Genomic DNA, 17717 nt, shown 5'->3' with positions numbered 1-17717 from the left:
AAACTGCATTTTTTACTTTACAAGAAAGGAACTTTTGTGTATCTGCATGATATACCAATTTTCTGAGAAATCTCTTCTGCGTTGACATTCACACACACTCTGGTCCATAGGCTGAGTCAACAAGGTCAGAAAGGCAGGCAACATGAGAAACCACCAAGTTTACTGAGGAGGAAGAGGACTCAAATGTTTACCGACTGCCCACCACACACACTGTGCCAGGTTTTACACACTTTACAAAAGTGAGGTGTGAACCTAAGTTCTATTTATCTAACAGAACAGCGCTGATACTGCCAGGTAAGCCCCCGTTTTAAGTGCTCTTGAAGTACAAACTGTGGAGACGACGGCGGAGAACCTGAGCTCACCTTCTCTCACGAGCACAACAAAATGACAACCAACTGCTGAACAACCGTCGATTAAAACGACTGGCAGCTACCAGAAGACATTCAACACCCAAAGACATAAAGAAGAAAGCACGAGAAGGTCGGAGGGGCGCCCTCTCGCCACCATCAAGCCCCACACCACCTGAGCGCGCGACCCCCAGCTAGAGGACACTTACATCGCAGAGCCTCGCCCCGGCGTGAGCACGGAGCCCCACGCCAGGCTCCGCAGCCGGGGGGGTCTGGCATCGGGAGGAGCCCCCGGCATTTGGCTGCGAAGACCGGTGCGGCTCGATCGCAGGAGCCCCACAGGACAGCGGGAAGGAAGAGGAGACTCCGCTCCGGGAGGGCGCACGCAACCTCCCTCGCGTGACAACGGCATAACTGCAGAGCAGCCTGAGGCCGACCTACCTGCGGGTCTTGGAGGGTCTCCTGGGGAGGCGGCGGGCGTCTGCGGCTCTCTCTGCGGTCATAAATGCTGCTGGCAGACATTTTGGGTCCTTGGTCCCGGAGACCTGGTCCCACCCAATAGCCTGCAGGCTCCAGCGCCGGGGCGCCTCAGGCCAAACCACCCACAGGGCGGGCACCCAGCCCCACCCATGAGCTGACAGGCCGCCTCGACTGGAGTCCAGGGCCACCTCCACACACGCCCCTAGGCCTAGGCCCAGGCCCAGCCCGCCCAGGAGCTGCCGGGCACCAGCCCCTCCCCTTCCGGGCACCGGCAGGAAGCGCGCACAAACCTCTAGACCAGCCTCGGCCACCAGGGGGCAGACCGCAGCGGCCGGGAACTACTGATTGCAAACACAGCTCAGAACCTACCCTGGTCCCGTACTGGGACACACAGGACATCTCCCACAGAGAGGCACTTCTCCCAGGTCGAGAAACGTAACTAAGCTACTACGTATGGGTTGACAGAGGCTGATGCGGAGACAGCACACGCAGACCCAGAAGCCAGAGGCACGAGGGACCATGAAGGTGCCAGCGACTCCGAGAATCAGCAGAAACGAAGGCAAAGCCTGGAGTTTTCACAGCTGTGGAACTGGTGAATTTAGATACAGATATGGTGAATTTAGATATAAATTTAGTAGTAAAGTGGAGATAGCCAATCTACTGGAAGGAGCTCAAGTAACGACTGTAAAGATGATCCAAGAACTCAGGAAAAGAATGGATGCACAGTGCGAGAAGTTCCAAGAAGTTTTTAGCAGAGTTAGTAAACATAAAGACCAACCAAATAAGAGTTGAAGAATTTAAGCACAAATTGTAGAACCAAAACAATAGATCTCTGCCCAAGGAAGCATGCCAATGTGCACTAACATTTCCATTTCCAAAGACCTAAGTGTGCTGCAACATTAGCACATGGGAACAACCAAGCTATTATCACTCTACTTAAATCTTGGGTTGAGCACCATTCAGCCAGCATCCCCACCGCCTGGTTCCATCACCGTGTAAGACTTTAGATAGTAAACAGTGTTCAGCAATTACGTGTCTACACGGAAAGAACTTTTTTGGTATTGGTTGTTGTTTTTAACACAACATAGCTGGCTTTCAAAAGTGGTACCTAATTTTAAAGCACCAAAGCTGTCACTCAAATAAGATGTACTTGGCATAATCAGCTCTAAAGTAAGGCTATCACTACCTTCAATAAGCATTAACGCTGATTATTTCTCAGAAAGCCAAGTGATACCCAGCTTGGGGTGCACTACAGTTCACAAGGGCACATAGTCTTCATTCCCTCCTAAAATAAACCTAAGTTGACCCCTCACACTCCTCCAGCCAGTCCTTAAGTTTTCCTGAGTCCATTCCTCTCTTGCCAAGCTGTCTGTCCCTTGCTCTTTCCCCACCTACAGTCCCTCTGACTGCCCCAAGTCCATCCCGTCTGGGAAGATGCAGGACAGGAAGAGTGTTTCCTAGCTACACGGTCAATCACTGACCAATCACCACTCTACTATTTTGGATTTGGGATCCTACTAGGAAAATGAACCTACCAACACATGTTTGAACTGGTCACCCCACTCCACCTCACCCCCCAAAAAGCATGCAGGCTTGTCACTGAAAAAAGCACACTGTTTATGGTTCAGGATCACAAACCTGGAAGGTTCCTGAGGAAGAGTCCTTTAATGTGCAAGGGACCTAGTCTGATGTTCTTATTTTACAGATGAGAATACTGGAGTTGAGATGTCATGTGGACTTGCCCAAGGCTGGCAGCTATCCAAGAGGCAGAAACTAGAACCACACTCCAAACTCTTCCCACTACCTCCCAAACACCACAAAACCCTGCAGTTAAAGTTTTTAAGAAAAACAAAATAAAACGTCCAATACACAGAAAAGGTCTCTCTACATTCAGACAGAATAAAGGCAACCGGTACAACGAGAAATGCTCAACAGACACCGCTAAGTACCAAGGATCTTTATTCTCAGGTCTGATACTGAATCTGTGGCTGCAGATAATGTCACTATTTTGAGAATAAAAGGTCCCATTATCTTCTTTGCAAGTCTTCAGCCACAAAGTTATACCTTATTCCCATAACAAGATAAGTGAATCAGGCTGGAAGGGGATTCAGGAGGTACACTGATGATAAAAGCAAAGGGGAACACACACTTTTACAAGCATATTGTCCCAGTTACCTTGAAGGTTAAATTTCAGATTAATTTACAAAAGTAGTGACAGAACCATGATTTCAGTGAAAATCAACATAAGTTATACCTTAAAAAAAAAAAATCAATTCAGAAATACTAAGTCAGGCAAGCATGCAAAATTCAGAGTATTAAAAAATGCAAGGGCTAGTTGCCCAAACAGATATATCCCTCAGAAAAAGGGATTTGAAAATGCTAAACAGAACCAAAGGAATTAGAAGCTGAATCAGCAGACCAATTCCCTCATTTTATAAATGCGGGCAGACATTAACTGGCGAAGCTTACTCAGCTAGATTAAGGGTGTACACAGATCTAATTCCTGGTGCTATTTGCAACTACACATATCTAAAATACAAGGAGATAAATATCCGGAACACATTAGGCCCACTGATTTAATCAACGGTGGGAGTGAAGTTATTATAGCACAGCAGCACATTAGACATATTTAAGAGATTAAATGGAAAGAATCTCTTGAAGATTTTAATGCTCAGTTTTAATACACAATCAAGTTTCCATCCAATTATCTGATGTACAGCGAACTGCACTAGCTTAAAAGAAAAAAGTGCATTCTTCAGTTTTCTTCTACACTTTTTTTGGCCTATCTTTCAAAACTGAGCATTGGGTATTTTTAATGTAAGTAATGTGATGTTATATATGTACATTCTAATTGCACGTTTTAGGAATAAACAAAATCCATATTTCGGTAACTGAGTGTATTTATAAAATGAAAACCTATCAAAATACACTTTTCACTGAGAAAAATAAATAAAACACACAAATGGATCTACACAAAGTAAAAATTAACTTTGGTAGATTTCAGTGTAGGACAGTCCATAACAAGCTTATTTGCCCTTACGCCCCCAGAGCTGATCATCTTCCAAGTTAAGATTTTAAAAATATTTTTTAATTGAGATTATTATGTTGACATTTATTTCTCATTCCACATCATCTTCAGCCAAGCTCTGAGCACTTACAATTCTCTGAAAGAGAAAAGAATTTTTAATTTTTAGAAGTATGATAAGCATTTAATCAGGATTCTAAGTTCAACATAAAATGCTCTTTGTATCAAATCTCTGAATCAAATCTTGCTGAGGTTTAACCCATACTGAGATATCAACATTTAACACTTCATACGTTGTTTTTATCTGAGAAAATAATGATCATTGTCAGTCCCATCTCAAAATTCAAGTCAACAAAGGAACCATAACATTATATCGTGTTACATGTTAGTCAATTTTGTAACTAAAACCAAAAAGGATTTAAGATTTCTTTTCACTCCCACAGGAACAAATACCAATTAGTGCTGTAGTGATCATTCTATCCTTCAAACATTTCCCTTTTCTGCCTGTAAATGGTCAGTCATTATACAAAGACATCACACTCAGGTCAATTTTCCAAAAGCACTATGCTATGCTGTCTTTCAAAAGACAGATAATCTTAGAGGATTCTGACAATTGACTGGGAACCACAGTAGTCTAAAATAAAAAAGATTAAAACTCCTTGGTTTTCCAACTCTTTCCCTTAAATCCTTTTTTTTTTAAACATCTTCAATGGAGTATAACTGCTTTACAATGTTTTGCTAGTTTCTGCTGTATAACAAAGTGAATCAGCTATATGTATACATATATCACATATATCCCCATATCTCCTCCCTCTTGAGCCTCCCTCCCACCCTCTAGGTCATCACAAAGCACCGAGCTGATCTCCCTGTGCTATGCAGCTGCTTCCCACTAGCTATCTATTTTACATTTGGTAGTGTATATATGTCCATGCCACTCTCTCACTTCATCTCAGCTTACCCTTCCCCGCCCCATGTCCTCAAGTCCATTCTCTACGTCTGTGTCTTTATTCCTGTTCTGCCCCTAGGTTCATCAGAACCATTTTTTTTTTTTTAAGATTCCATATATATGTGTTAGTATACGGTATTTGGTTTTCTCGTTCTGACTTACTACACTCTGTATGACAGACTCTAGGTCCATTCCCTTAAATCTTTAGAACCTCTTTCTTTTCAGTCCCTTTCCAATCTAGATGAGTTAAGGTGAGTTTAAAGAATTGTAAAGATGAGTTTAAAGAATTAACCAGTCATTTTACTAATTTTTAATTATATCAACGATGAAAATTCATTTAATAGACATATTCCAAAAAGTAGATTCATTCAGGCTCCTTGAGAAGGATTTAAATTGAATGGAATGCATTTTAATAAACTCTTAAGTTATGCTTAATCTCTTATTTAAATGGGATGTAATTGAATAGCTCCAAACTTGAAGCCCACCTCAGTAGAAGCAGAGACACTGGGTGGGGCCTTCAGACAAGTGAGGTCAGAGGGAACCCACAGCCCTTTTTGATCTGATTTCCAAGCTATGCCATCTTGGCTCCTCTGTCCTCTGCCAGGCCCCTTAACTGAATGTGTGGTTTCACACAAGAGGCAGAAAGCTAGGTTCAGAAAGTAGCTGGGAGTGGCCTGAATTTGATGATTTGAATACTAAGGCCTGAGATTTTTAACACTAAGAGACATATTTCCTAATCGACCTCTTGGGCACAATCACTAGATTTTATGCCCCCTCATTTGGATGCTTTTCTCTTAGGGGAGAAAATGTCAAGCACTGACATCTCCTGTACTATTTTCATTACATGCAGGAGAGTTTCATGATGTCATCATGTTCGCTAGGCTCCTTTGTAAAATGCCAATGTCCCTAAACATTTAACTCTCAGATTCTACTCACTTATTTCATAACATTTCAAATCTTTACCTGACTAATTGTTGGGAGCTTAGTCAGAAGCATCTGGAACACTGGTGGCGGAAGAGTCTGCTGCAACACTTGCAGTAGCTGCTGTGGCTGTCCACAAACAGCAATCGCGTTTGTCAGATGGTCCACACCCTTCTCATATTCACCTGGAAGATTTACGTAAACATAACATGAGACTGGAAAAGCCTTTGCCTCTGTCCAAAACTCAACCCTGAAGTCTTCACTGTATCTCCAAGTGATAATGACCAAAAACATTGTGCAAGTAAAACCTAGAAAATATAGTGCACTCGTATAACTGATTAAGAAGCCATTACCAAGAATGAGTCAGATTATATGTACTGATATTGAAGGGACTCCAACACACATACAAAGGGGGGAAAATAAGGTACAGAAATGTCCAAGTTAAAAAAAAAAAAAAGAAATGTCCAAGTTTATTACTATTTATATACTAAGAATACATAAGAAATTGCTAACAATGAAACAATATTTTCTATGAGAAAAGAGAACTGGAAGATTGGGGGACTGAGGCAGACAGGCCCAATTTCGCTTTAAACGAATCCCTTATCCTATATGAATATCGCATGTAAGCAGACACCCTAAAGGCCTTCAACCTCTTCTGAACCTAGTCATCACTGGCAGTCATCCTCTCTGCGGATCCAACAGCAAACAATGCCAAACAAGCCTGGATACATTTATACGTTTACAGGACCTCAACTGCTGTCAACTTGCCATCTTGAGCTTCCTTCACAGGTGATGCTGCTACAACTTTTGCTGACCTGACAGCCAGATATCAAGTGGTATGTTTTATAATACCAACAGCACTGAAAGTATCATATAATCCCTTTATGACACAGCAGAGGAAGAACAAGCCAAGTGTTACAAGATGGAAGTCGCCATTTGGTATGAAACACCGCTGTGTCGAGCAGAATGCACTCCCCTCCCCAGTGCCTAGGCCCCCTCTCAGGGAGTTCAAGGTGCAGCCTGAAGGAGATGTGAAAACGTTTCCCTGATTGGTAGCTAACCAAGGGGGGAAAACTGCGGTGGGGTGGGGATGGTGGTGTGCTGAATTGGGCGATTGGTATTGACATGTATACACTGATGTGTATAAAACTGATGCCTAATAAGAACCTGCAGTATAAAAAAACAAACAAAACAACTAATACTAAACTTTCATTGGGTTATTTGTATGGAAATATGTTAATATAAATGTTTCAGACATTACATGAAATTTCTAAAAATCTTATATTTGTATTTGTATGGAAATATGTATGGAAATATGTTAATATAAATGTTTCAGACATTACATGAAATTTCTAAAAATCATATTTGTATTTGTATGGAAATATGTATGGAAATATGTTAATATAAATGTTTCAGACATTACATGAAATTTCTAAAAATCTTATATTTGTACTTGTATGGAAATATGTATGGAAATATGTTAATATAAATGTTTCAGACATTACATGAAATTTCTAAAAATCTTATATGTTCTGGTATAATGTTATAAGTAATAATCCTAGTTATTACTTTAAAATGTATATCTCAGAAATAACTAATTTTCTTGTCAACTGCATTATTATGAACTGTCATCAAATCTTTAACCGTGGTCATTTTTAAGTCTTTTGTCATTTACAGACAGTTGTGGGTGTACTCTGATGATTTTGCAAATATGTTCCTATAAAAGGGTTTCATCTTCAAGAAATACATGGAAAAGACTCTGACAAGTACAGGTTTCTGGTAACGGACTGTACTGCTGAACTGAATGAATAAGCATTTTCAGAACTCTAATGAAAAACTGATGAACTCATAAAAGTGCTAACAAAAGATCAAGATGAAAAAAAAAATTAATTACATGGGACTGAGTGAACTGATGAGGATGAGTATAATTTTTGTGACTTTCTGTCTGAATTTAAAAAAAAAAAAAAAATTCCACAAGGACTCAGAGGCAAAGAATATACAAATCAATTTTCACTGCAAAGTAAAGGAGCTGTTACAGTGGAGGATTACTGGACTGAATGTCAATACTATGACATAGTATGAGTGTGTTTCATGTTTGGTAATTGCAATCATTGTTGCTTTTGTTGTGGTCATCCATGTACAATGCTTGGTGTCAGTCGATTTATCTCTTGTAAAAATAAAATACAGTGTGTGTGTGTGAAAAAAAAAAAAACGTTTCCCTGATTGGTAGCTAACTCATTTTCTGTTGTAGGCTTTTTCATTGGTTCTCCTACTCACTCATTTTTAATCTTAGTTTGTTAGCAATTTAATGTAGGGACTGTGCCATTTGTAACTCTTTCCGTGAAACTGAACAAATCCTGATTATGTCAAGAAATTATTTCCTGAGCTTCTGGGTTGGTGAATACATCAAAGTACTAGGAGGGTGGCACCTCCAGAGAAGGCATGAAAGTTCCCCACCCCTTAACCCTATGCATCTCTTCCATCTGGCTGCTGCTGAGTAGTATCATTTATAATAAACCAAAAAAATAAAAATTAAATTAAACTTAAAAAAAAAAAAAACAAATATAATAAACCAGTAAACAAAGTTTTCCAACCCGAGTAAGAATGTGACCAAATAAGGGACTAAAGACTGGTAAATGAGAAAGAACTGCCTGCTACCTAGCATTTTCACTTGAAGTATTCAAACTGAAGAAAGCATTAACTCTACAAAGAAGCATTAAAAATGGAAAATATAAGACTTAGGTCTTCCACATAGGATGGGACTTCCATCGGGGACACAATGGCTCCACTGACTTGGAAATTAAGATGCCACATGGCCACTGAATCCTCATGCCACTGAACTTACAGGCAATAGATGGGATCACACTGTTGTCTGAGGATATGAATTCTGATTATTAAACGGAAATAGAGTGGCTATACCAGAGTGGTATGTGTAGAACACAGGGGATCCTCTGAGACACCTCCTAAAACTTCTAAACACACTGGAAACCACTCATGAACCACAGCAATTCAGCGCAAGATAAACAAACCGTCTCCTCTCTGCCCTTGCAGCTTCGATTCCATTGACATATCCTGAGATGAGATCTTGCTCAGCTAATCGACTATGCTTACGGAAGAGCCCTGGACGAAGGAGGCCTTGCCAAGCAATGAAGCTCACTGCCTAAGCTGCTATGCTTTCTCATGGCTTACTTTTCCCAAATTCTAACCACCCGAGTCTTCTACCTCGGGCTGGGTTGGTAGATTCCACCAGAAGAAAAGGCAGCTTGGCAGCTGAGTGAAGTACCCCTCTGGGTGTGCTGGGCTGAAACGGGAACAACACAAGCTTGGGAAAAAGAACAACTCTTCCCTATCCTTCCTTGACACCCCCCATCCCCCCACCACCACGAGTTAACGTTTCTTTTCCATCTGGATCTAAAGGCTCAAGACAAATAGACAGATGCCCACAGTACATGGATCTCCAATATAACCCAAAGATACGCTCTATCCTTAGACACATATCATTATACATGCTTATTTTTCTTTTCAGATATTAAAGTAATATAATCATAGCCTCTCAAATGATCCTTATGAGGATTTAAGTGCTTTACCTTGCCCTATGATTAAACTTCATATTTTTCTTATATTGTGAAAAAAGTCAATTATTTCTTAACAAGACATTTCCATTTTAATTTATAAATATTAGCAGCTTACTATACCATTCAAATAAAAAACAATTACTGCCTCCCTTACCTCCCTCAAGAATTATTTCTTATGAAACAGGAGACATGATAAAAAGTAATGATATCACCATCGTAAACCTTTAATCTCTCCCCATAAAAAAAAAAGAAAAAAAAAAACCCCACAAATGACCTGCATCATGTAGTTCAATACTATCTAAATCTATTATAACAGTGAGAATAAGAAAAACAAGTTGACACTTGATACTATTTTTATTAATGACAGCAACTACTTCAAAGCTACTTTGAGATAAAAGTTAACTTGACAGTAGAAATATTTATAAATACTTCTGATCAGGTAAATTAACCTTCTCTGGGACTTATTATATTAGCCATTCCTTCCTATAAGTACAAAAAAAAACCTGAAGATTAGATGGAGTTGAGGGAATTATACTCCCAGATATTCTTTCAGTTACTATTTATATATTACACTATGACTGTATTCTCTAAAGTACTTAAAAGCAACCTCATTTGTAAAGATTACTTATTGTCCTCATATTATTAAATTAAATGTCTCATATTATTAAATGCCTAAAAACTTGTCTTGAAATATTTACAGTATCTTCTAAAAAAAATAGCCACACTACATTAAAAAAGCCCCTCATCACCATAAGTTTATATTAGTGTGAAGAATTTTATCTTGTTTCCTAGTCTTTTAATGAATATTAATTACCTTGAGCTAGTAACTCTTCACCAAGCTGTATTTCTTCGAGGAAGAATTTCTGAACGGCTTCAGCATCTTTAAGGTCAGGTAACTGTTTAGAAATAGAATATCTAGTAACTGATACCAAAATTACTCCAGGGATATAAACAATACAAAAAAATCATGCCACTAAAAAAAACCTGAATAGCTCATTATGAAAACTGACAAAAAGAAATTCACTCTTCAACAACACTCGCAAGGATTAGAGGTTAGTATCTACATTCAAATAAATGCAAGAAAAAATACTTTTTGATCAAACCGGTATTTGTTCTTAGAAAACTGAATCAAACCCAAAGTAATAAGTAAAGAGTACACTTATCTTTACCATAAAACATGCACTTTACAATTTACGCTATTTTTTGATGGTCATTATTATAGATTTTTATATAACTATAATCAATTTGTTCTCTTCATCCAACACTGTCTTGTATAGATTTTACACGCATCTATAAGATTAGCTATTTTTAAATAGCAATAGAACATACCATTGAGGAATATATGACTGCATAATAATGATCTATCTGTTGGGCATGTGAGCTGCTTCTAATTTTTTTGCTATTACAAACAAACAGCTTTATTTAAATAATTTTGCATTTCTGCGTTTTTGTTTTATAGTTTGTTACATATTACCAGATTGAATGATTATGGTAATGATTATGGTATGGTGATTATAGCCACCAGCTATATGCATTATCTTTTTAAAAAATGTAAAACAAGTATTTAAAAAGTCCCTTTTGATTTAAAAACCTAGACTTCTATTAATGGAAGTTTTTAGTTCTTGATTATTATTATATATGCTCTTATTACCAACATAGGTGAAAAAATTTAAATTTCTAAAAGTGGAGGCATCTTTCATTGACTACCCCAGCACATGGCAAGAATATGATTATACCTGAATCTAAAAACACACACTGATGCACATGGCTATACAGGCATAGAGATATTTTATTGTGCTTCACTTCATTACACTTCTCATATACTGTGCTGTTCCCTGTGTCAAGCGAGTCTATCGGTGCCATTTTCCCAACAGCATTATTTTTTAATTAAGGTACGTACAGTTATTTTAGACATGATGCTACGCACACTTAATACAGTATAATGTAAACACAACTTTTATATGCACCGGGAAACCAAAAAAAAAAAAATTCATGTGACTCGCTTTACTGACGTCCCTTTACTGCAGTGGTCTGGAACCAAACCTGCAGTATCTCTGAGGTATGCCTGCAATATATCCATTTTCCTATATCCTTAGAAAGAAAAGGCTACTGAAAACATAATGAAGATATTACGTATTTCAGAAAGGTAGTTTGGAGATAATGGGAAAACAAAGTGGTCACCTCCAAGTTTCGCCTCACTATTATCACATCCAGTCAGCTAGCTGTGTTAAATTACTCAAATGTAACATTTATTGATTTAATTTTTTCATTGCTTCAACTTGCTTTAAAAAGAACCACTACTGATCCAGTAGGTCCAAGTGCTGGGCATACAGACAATGGAACTAATTTCAATAAAAAAGAAAAGCTGTATGCACAATGATTAACATTTACTTCTTAATTTACTTACACATGTCACACATTGTTTTATAAAGCAGATAAACCTATCTAGTCATTAAAAATAATCATGAACACAGGATCTATGAAAAGAAAAAAATGAATAAGAAGATTTATGTCTACATTTACGTATTACAAGGTAAAAATTTGACAGGTGGTGGGATTTTGGATCAGTGGGTGTGAATAATCTTATGTAATTTTCAAAATGAATAACGTGGCTCTTTTAAAGAAAGTTTGTAGGAAGGAAAATTAATAATAAATGTTTTATTTTATTATTTTGCAGCAGCTAAGTGAGAAAGTTTGAACTTTTTAGTATAAATGTCTTCTGGGCCTATCATCTTACCACCCCTTAAATACTGCTCGCAAAGTAAGTTATGAGCTATGATGGCCGACAAAGGGAAAATAAGGAAGGACTGGAAAATCTGCAGTTGAACAGAGTTAATAAGTACTCTTAAAAACAACAAATTATATTTTAAAACAGAAAATCAATGTCTGATACCAATTAGCATTCTCAAAATACACATTTGAAGTAGACTGCAAAATAATTGTTTCTCTAAAAGAGATTATTACCTTGGAAAGTCCAGCTCTCTCCTTGGCAAGCTTCTGTTTCTTTCTTCCTGCAAGAAAGGTAATATTTTCATTTCATCATTATTAAAATGGGAATCAAAGGAAGTCTAAATGCTGTGGCAGTCATTCATTCTATTTGCAAAACATGCCTGACTCAAGCTCTCTTCTTGTGATTGGTCAGGGTCATAAAAATAGTTCTGGTCAATGAGCTATGCACAATAGGACATTTCTGGGCAGGAGCGCTTTCCTTCCCTCTCGGGCACCAGGATCAGTCAGCAGTTTACAAGATAGAGACAGTTCCAGCAGCTGGGTCTCTTGAGTAATTATCATAAGCAAAGCAAGCCTCTCCTCCCACCTTCAACCCACACAGGGCATGAAACACAACAAGACTCAAGCCACTGTTGTTTCGGAGCTTTATTGCTGAAATATAACAGATTCTGTCTTTACTGACTTTTGAAAACTACCTGGCATTCTTAAATAGGGAAAAAAACAAAACAACAAAAACAAAAAGCAAAACCAACAAAACCCCCAGCATTTGACAGTTTTCTTTAAAAAAAAAAAAAAAAAGCATAGCTTTTATGCATTTGGCAAAAATAAGAGGGAAGAAGGGTAGCACTCAGAAATGATTCTTAATTCAACTACTGCCAGCTAGTTAAGAAAAAAAAACCCTCTGCCTAAAGTCTGTAAGTTGTTTTGGTTTGTTTGTTTTTTGATATGAAATAGCAATACTACACATCTTAGGAGTAAGTGATGTTGTTTAAATCTGTTAGTCAACCCTTAAGACCGAATCAATAATAGGACACTAACAGTATTTTAAGTTGTTGTTTAATTGTACACCCTGTGTGAAAAGTGTTGGCACAAGGAAGCTCGGGCTTCCTTTATATACCAGATCTTCCACTGACTAGCAGTGTGTGACCTTGGGCAAGTTACAGTTAACTGGTGTCTCTCCTTTTCTGTATGTAACAACTGGTTTATGAACAATACCTGCTTCAGAGTTGATATGAGGATTAAATGAGTTAATGTATTTTTAAACAGTGCCTGGTTGGTATCCTGAGATATAAGCATTCAGTGTATTGAGACAGTGCAAATGTCCTCTTAAAACCTTAAAGCATTCTATAAATCCAAATTTCAATACATGACTAAAGAGGCAGTGACCTGTTTGCCTAAGTGCAGACAGATGGTTAACTTACTACGGTCAGGGAACCTTTTCTTATCTACACTTACTAGGTTTAACCACACCAGTGTCTCTGGGCAACTCTAGCCTCCAGATTACATAAAGTGCTACAACTCTAAGGCTTAAAAACTATCTTAGCACTTTCAACAAAAAAATATAGGTTAAAGCTATCTTACATATTAATTTGAAGACTGCCTATTTTCCCCACCAGCTACCTTTGCTAGGTGTTCATCACTGGGCAACTGTGGGGAAACAGAATGCATAACATATTCTACCCCTAATTTGCTTAACTAAGGGTTTCGTTCAGCCCTCTTTAGGCAGAAAATAATGACTGATAACTAGACTATAGTAACTAATGACTAAGTATCACGGTACAGCCCAGTGCGGAGAGGGTACTACAACTAGAAGAGAAAGACTTCACAGAGGAACTGGACCTGGAACACTTGGATGTTAAGGGTAAGCACTTGTTTTAGATGTTACATGCCAGACACTATTCTAAATGTTATTAATTAGTTTATTTTATCCTCATAGTAACCCTTTATCATCGCCATGTTACAGCACCTCAGAAGAAAACCTGGAAAGTTTGTGGAATAAACAGAGAAAAATACAATATGCTAAGTCAGAATTATGGAAAATGACAAAAATGATAATGAAACAGTAGAAGGAAACTTAGTTTCCAATCTTATAGGTTTTTTAAAAAAAATGGAGTGGAGAAGAACGCATGATTGTTGTTGAATGTTTGATAATCACCAAATTTTAAGATCGCTTAGTTGCTTTAAATTTACAGCTGTTAAGATTAAAATTGTGGCTTTAATTTATAAGACAATTAACTTGTATAAATTTCCAGCTATAAGATTAAAATTGTGGCTTTACTTTTATAAGACAATTAACTTTGTTACATTAACTTATTTTCAGGGACAGTACCAAATAGGATCTGTGTGACAAGAGGACACAGAACACACTGAAAAACCAAGGAGTTACACATTCAATCAGCAAATCGACTCAATATTTGCTAGAAATCCGTCCAAAGTGCTACTGTGTAAACCTAACAAGTTAAAACAGACTAAAAAAAAACACATAAAATATGAACTTACAAAAAGCCCCAAATCTAAATCATTCTTAAAGCATTCATTTAAATGAGAAGATTACTCAATATATCTTAAAATGATGAATCATTTTACACAGTGCTGTATAATGAAAAACATCTGTAGCTGGCACTATAATTTGTAGATTAATTTTCGTTTATTAGTGATTATTTAGATATAAATTATGCTGTAGGAGTTCTGGTAATCTGCTCTAATGGAAGGTTAAAAAAAAACTGAATAAATTAGAATCCCAGATCTAACCTCAAACCTATTTTAAACATTTTAAGTCTCTTTTCCTTAAAAAAAAAAAAAAAAAAACACAAAACAAAACCCCAGAAACACTGATTTGAAAAACGCTGCCCTTTTATTACAGATGTAAATATTCTATTAGGAATGAGGTTAGAAAAACACAAAATTAAACTGAACTGAAATCAATTTCGCTCCACAAATACAAAACGCCCTCAAGTTCTTAAAATCGGTCAACCATACAGACTTTAAACAGACTGCAAAATTACTCTGAATAAGGTTTACTGGGTAAAGAAAATATCAAATAATTATATTCATAAACAAGCTTTAGCGTTCATCCATTACCATGTGCCAGGGGTACTGTACTGAACTCTACATTACACTATTTTACAACAGAGGAAACCTAAAGGTTGAAATCCGTTGCCCAAGGGTTATTCAGCTACTAATTCAAGCCTGACCACTTAAGTCACCAGGACACTGCTGAAACTAGAAAAAAAATTTATGAATTGAGAATGATGGAAAAGAAATTCTGAAAGTAACAGATTTCTCAATTTGTTCAAAACGACAGTTTCATGATTTCTTCGACCAAAAATTCATTTTCTCAAGGCTGAACAACAGGACTGTCGTGTTTCCAGAGGGAAAAAAGGTTAATCCATTCTTTACAGAGCTCTGCATCCACGCCATCACCCCCCAGCTGTTTTTGAAACTACAGGAAAATTATCTAAATTCCAACAGTTACACTTACAGCCAGCATTTACAGGGCCTTCTCCATGTCAGGAATGGTGACAGGCACCTCAAACATTTTAATCTTCACAAAACCAACTAGAGGCATTACCTGATTTTGCAAGCTAAGAAAATTAAGACTCAGCCCAAGATTATGCTGCTAATCTGCGACTAACCTGGGCCAGGAAAGCTCAGTGTCTGAATCCGAAACAGCACTATTTCCATTACTCCACCTAACCATAAATAAAATAAATTATCTCCATATCCCTTTCTTCCTGAGACATGAGAGCTAAAATCAGATATCATACTGTAGATGATATAAGAACACTTTTTCCAGTAAGGTAGTCACTAGCCACGTGTGACTATAGAACACGTGAAATGCCTTATTTTAGCTTAATTCAGCGGTAAATCATTAAATCGGATAATCACTTCTTCATACTTCCTGGGCTTTAATAACTTACATATAAATTCTAATTTTAGGAACTGTTTTGACTGAGCAATCTAGGTAAGTTACAAAAGTTATTTTTTAATGCAACAAATCTGCCCTTCTATTGCTGCAAACGAGCATACCTCCGAAATTCAAAGATCACAAAGGTTTTGGTGACACGATTCCCCTCTTGTAAATCTCTCTTAAAAGATGTCGCAGGTATGAAATAAGACTGAGCCACAGGAGAAGCAAAGCCCTTTGGACTCCCCTGCTATCTCTATAGCATTCACTCATATCTTGGAAGCCTTTAGAACGAAGCTACCAAGAGGGTTTAAGAATGCAACCTTATCGTTTGAGAACGATACCGAGCTGGATTTGCAGATTTGGTCTCAAGCGCAAATTCGTAAAATACAAAAAAACCCCGCGACTTTCGAGCTAGAAATAGAGGTTTAGAAAGATCAACAGCAAAAAGGACCACAACCCCTCGCCCTAAATCATAATACAAACAAATATGCATCTACACGGCGAAAATCTTTGGGGAAAACAAAATGGGAAAGCTCGCTCCTCCAAAATGGAGGGACTCGTGCGGGGCACAAGGGCCGGGAGCAGCCCTGGGAGCGCGCGGCCAGCGCCATCACCTTTCTCTGGCTTGTTCGCTCGCCGCCCCAGACCCGGCAGCACCACGCGGTCGGCCAGCACGCGGCGGCCCGGCGAGGAGCAGGAGGGGATGGGGACGCCGGGGTCGGGTGGGGAGGCATCAGGCCCAGGGGACCCACTCACGTTCCCGCAGCCTGTTCTTGAAGTTGGGGTCACTCCGTCTCTTGCGGTCGAAGTAAATGCAGTACCCGATGAAAAGGGCCCCGCACACGCCGGCGGCGATGGCGCTGTTCCGGCCCACCATCTTCTCTCCAACGAGGAGTGGGGTCGGCGGCGGCGGAGCCCGCAAAGCAGCCGTTGCCTGAGAACGCTCGGAGCGGACTGCGCCGCTCAGTCCCGAAGCCCGCCGCGAGGGACGCGGACAGGCGGAGCATGCGTCACTTCCGGCCCCTGTGGCCGAGGCCCTCGGGGATGTCCGCAGCAGTGCCTGAGCGGAGACTCCCGCGCTGCTTCTGCGCCTGCGCAGGGGCTTGGGCGCCGCCGCCGCCGTCGCTGCCGCTGTTCGCGTAGGAGTCGGGATTTTGCGGGAGGCCGCGCACTCCCTTAAGAGCCACTGAGCGTGATGTAACCAGGGCTGCACGTGGCGGTCGTGCGCACACTCCAAAGCGTGTGTAGCTGACCTCCCCGTGTCAAAGAAGGAAGGTCGCTGACCACAAATGCTTCATCTTTTTATAGAATGCAGGTAACCCGTGACTCTTGATTTTAATTGAATTTGCTTTTCAAGTTCAGTCACAATCCATTGTGCCCCAAGGACCATAATGTAGTGATACGATTTCAAAATGATACGATTTCAAAATGATGTTACAGTATAGCCTCAGGAGTGGAAGAAAATTAAATGGAGCGATTCCTGGAAAAGTGTAACGGTTAAGAGATTGAAGGAAAAAAATAGAAAACGTTGAGTTGTCAAGTTGTCATAGCCACTGAAAACATTATGTATGTAGTTTAAAGAGGCAGAGGCGGGATCCTCTTAAAACCTTGGAGTGATAGGCATGTGTTATTCATAGTGGATCCTGACAGTTTAGGCTAAGGAGATGGTTCATGATGGGGTCTGGCCAGACCTGAAGAACCAGGGTTGTGATTAGAGGGTTGGGACTTGATCCAGGTTCTATCAGCCCTATTTCTTGGGATAAGAGGGAAAGGAGGCTGGAGA

General features: G+C 39.2%; 1 protein-coding gene across 1 annotated transcript; it reads right to left on the bottom strand.

Annotated features, from left to right (window-relative positions):
- Window positions 1–2769: 2769 nt before the first annotated feature.
- TOMM20 (translocase of outer mitochondrial membrane 20) lies at window positions 2770–16949 on the bottom strand. The gene is made up of 5 exons (XM_082407742.1): window positions 16691–16949; window positions 12259–12305; window positions 10109–10190; window positions 5762–5904; window positions 2770–3991 (listed from the first exon to the last, which is right to left on the bottom strand). The coding sequence occupies exons 1-5, from the start codon at window positions 16809–16811 to the stop codon at window positions 3947–3949; spliced, it is 438 nt and encodes a 145-aa protein (XP_082263868.1). The 5' UTR covers window positions 16812–16949; the 3' UTR covers window positions 2770–3946.
- Between the last annotated feature and the right edge of the window lie 768 nt (window positions 16950–17717).

Source organism: Balaenoptera borealis, assembly GCF_965194805.1.
Source record: "Balaenoptera borealis genome assembly, chromosome: 10".
Taxonomy (NCBI): Eukaryota; Metazoa; Chordata; class Mammalia; order Artiodactyla; family Balaenopteridae; genus Balaenoptera; species Balaenoptera borealis.
The sequence above is the reverse complement of the archived record's forward strand: the minus strand, read 5'-3'. Positions and strand labels throughout refer to the sequence as shown.

What these genes read in the sequence shown, in the direction of transcription:
- TOMM20 (XM_082407742.1), bottom strand. Translation starts at nt 16,811, where the DNA reads ATGGTGGGCCGGAACAGCGCCATCGCCGCCGGCGTGTGCGGGGCCCTT. An exon ending in CAAGAACAGGCTGCGGGAAC is followed by an intron (nt 12,306 to 16,690) that starts GTGAGTGGGTCC and finishes CCTTTCTTGCAG; the next exon opens with GAAGAAAGAAACAGAAGCTT. An exon ending in TGAAGAGTTACTAGCTCAAG is followed by an intron (nt 5,905 to 10,108) that starts GTAATTAATATT and finishes TAAATCTTCCAG; the next exon opens with GTGAATATGAGAAGGGTGTG.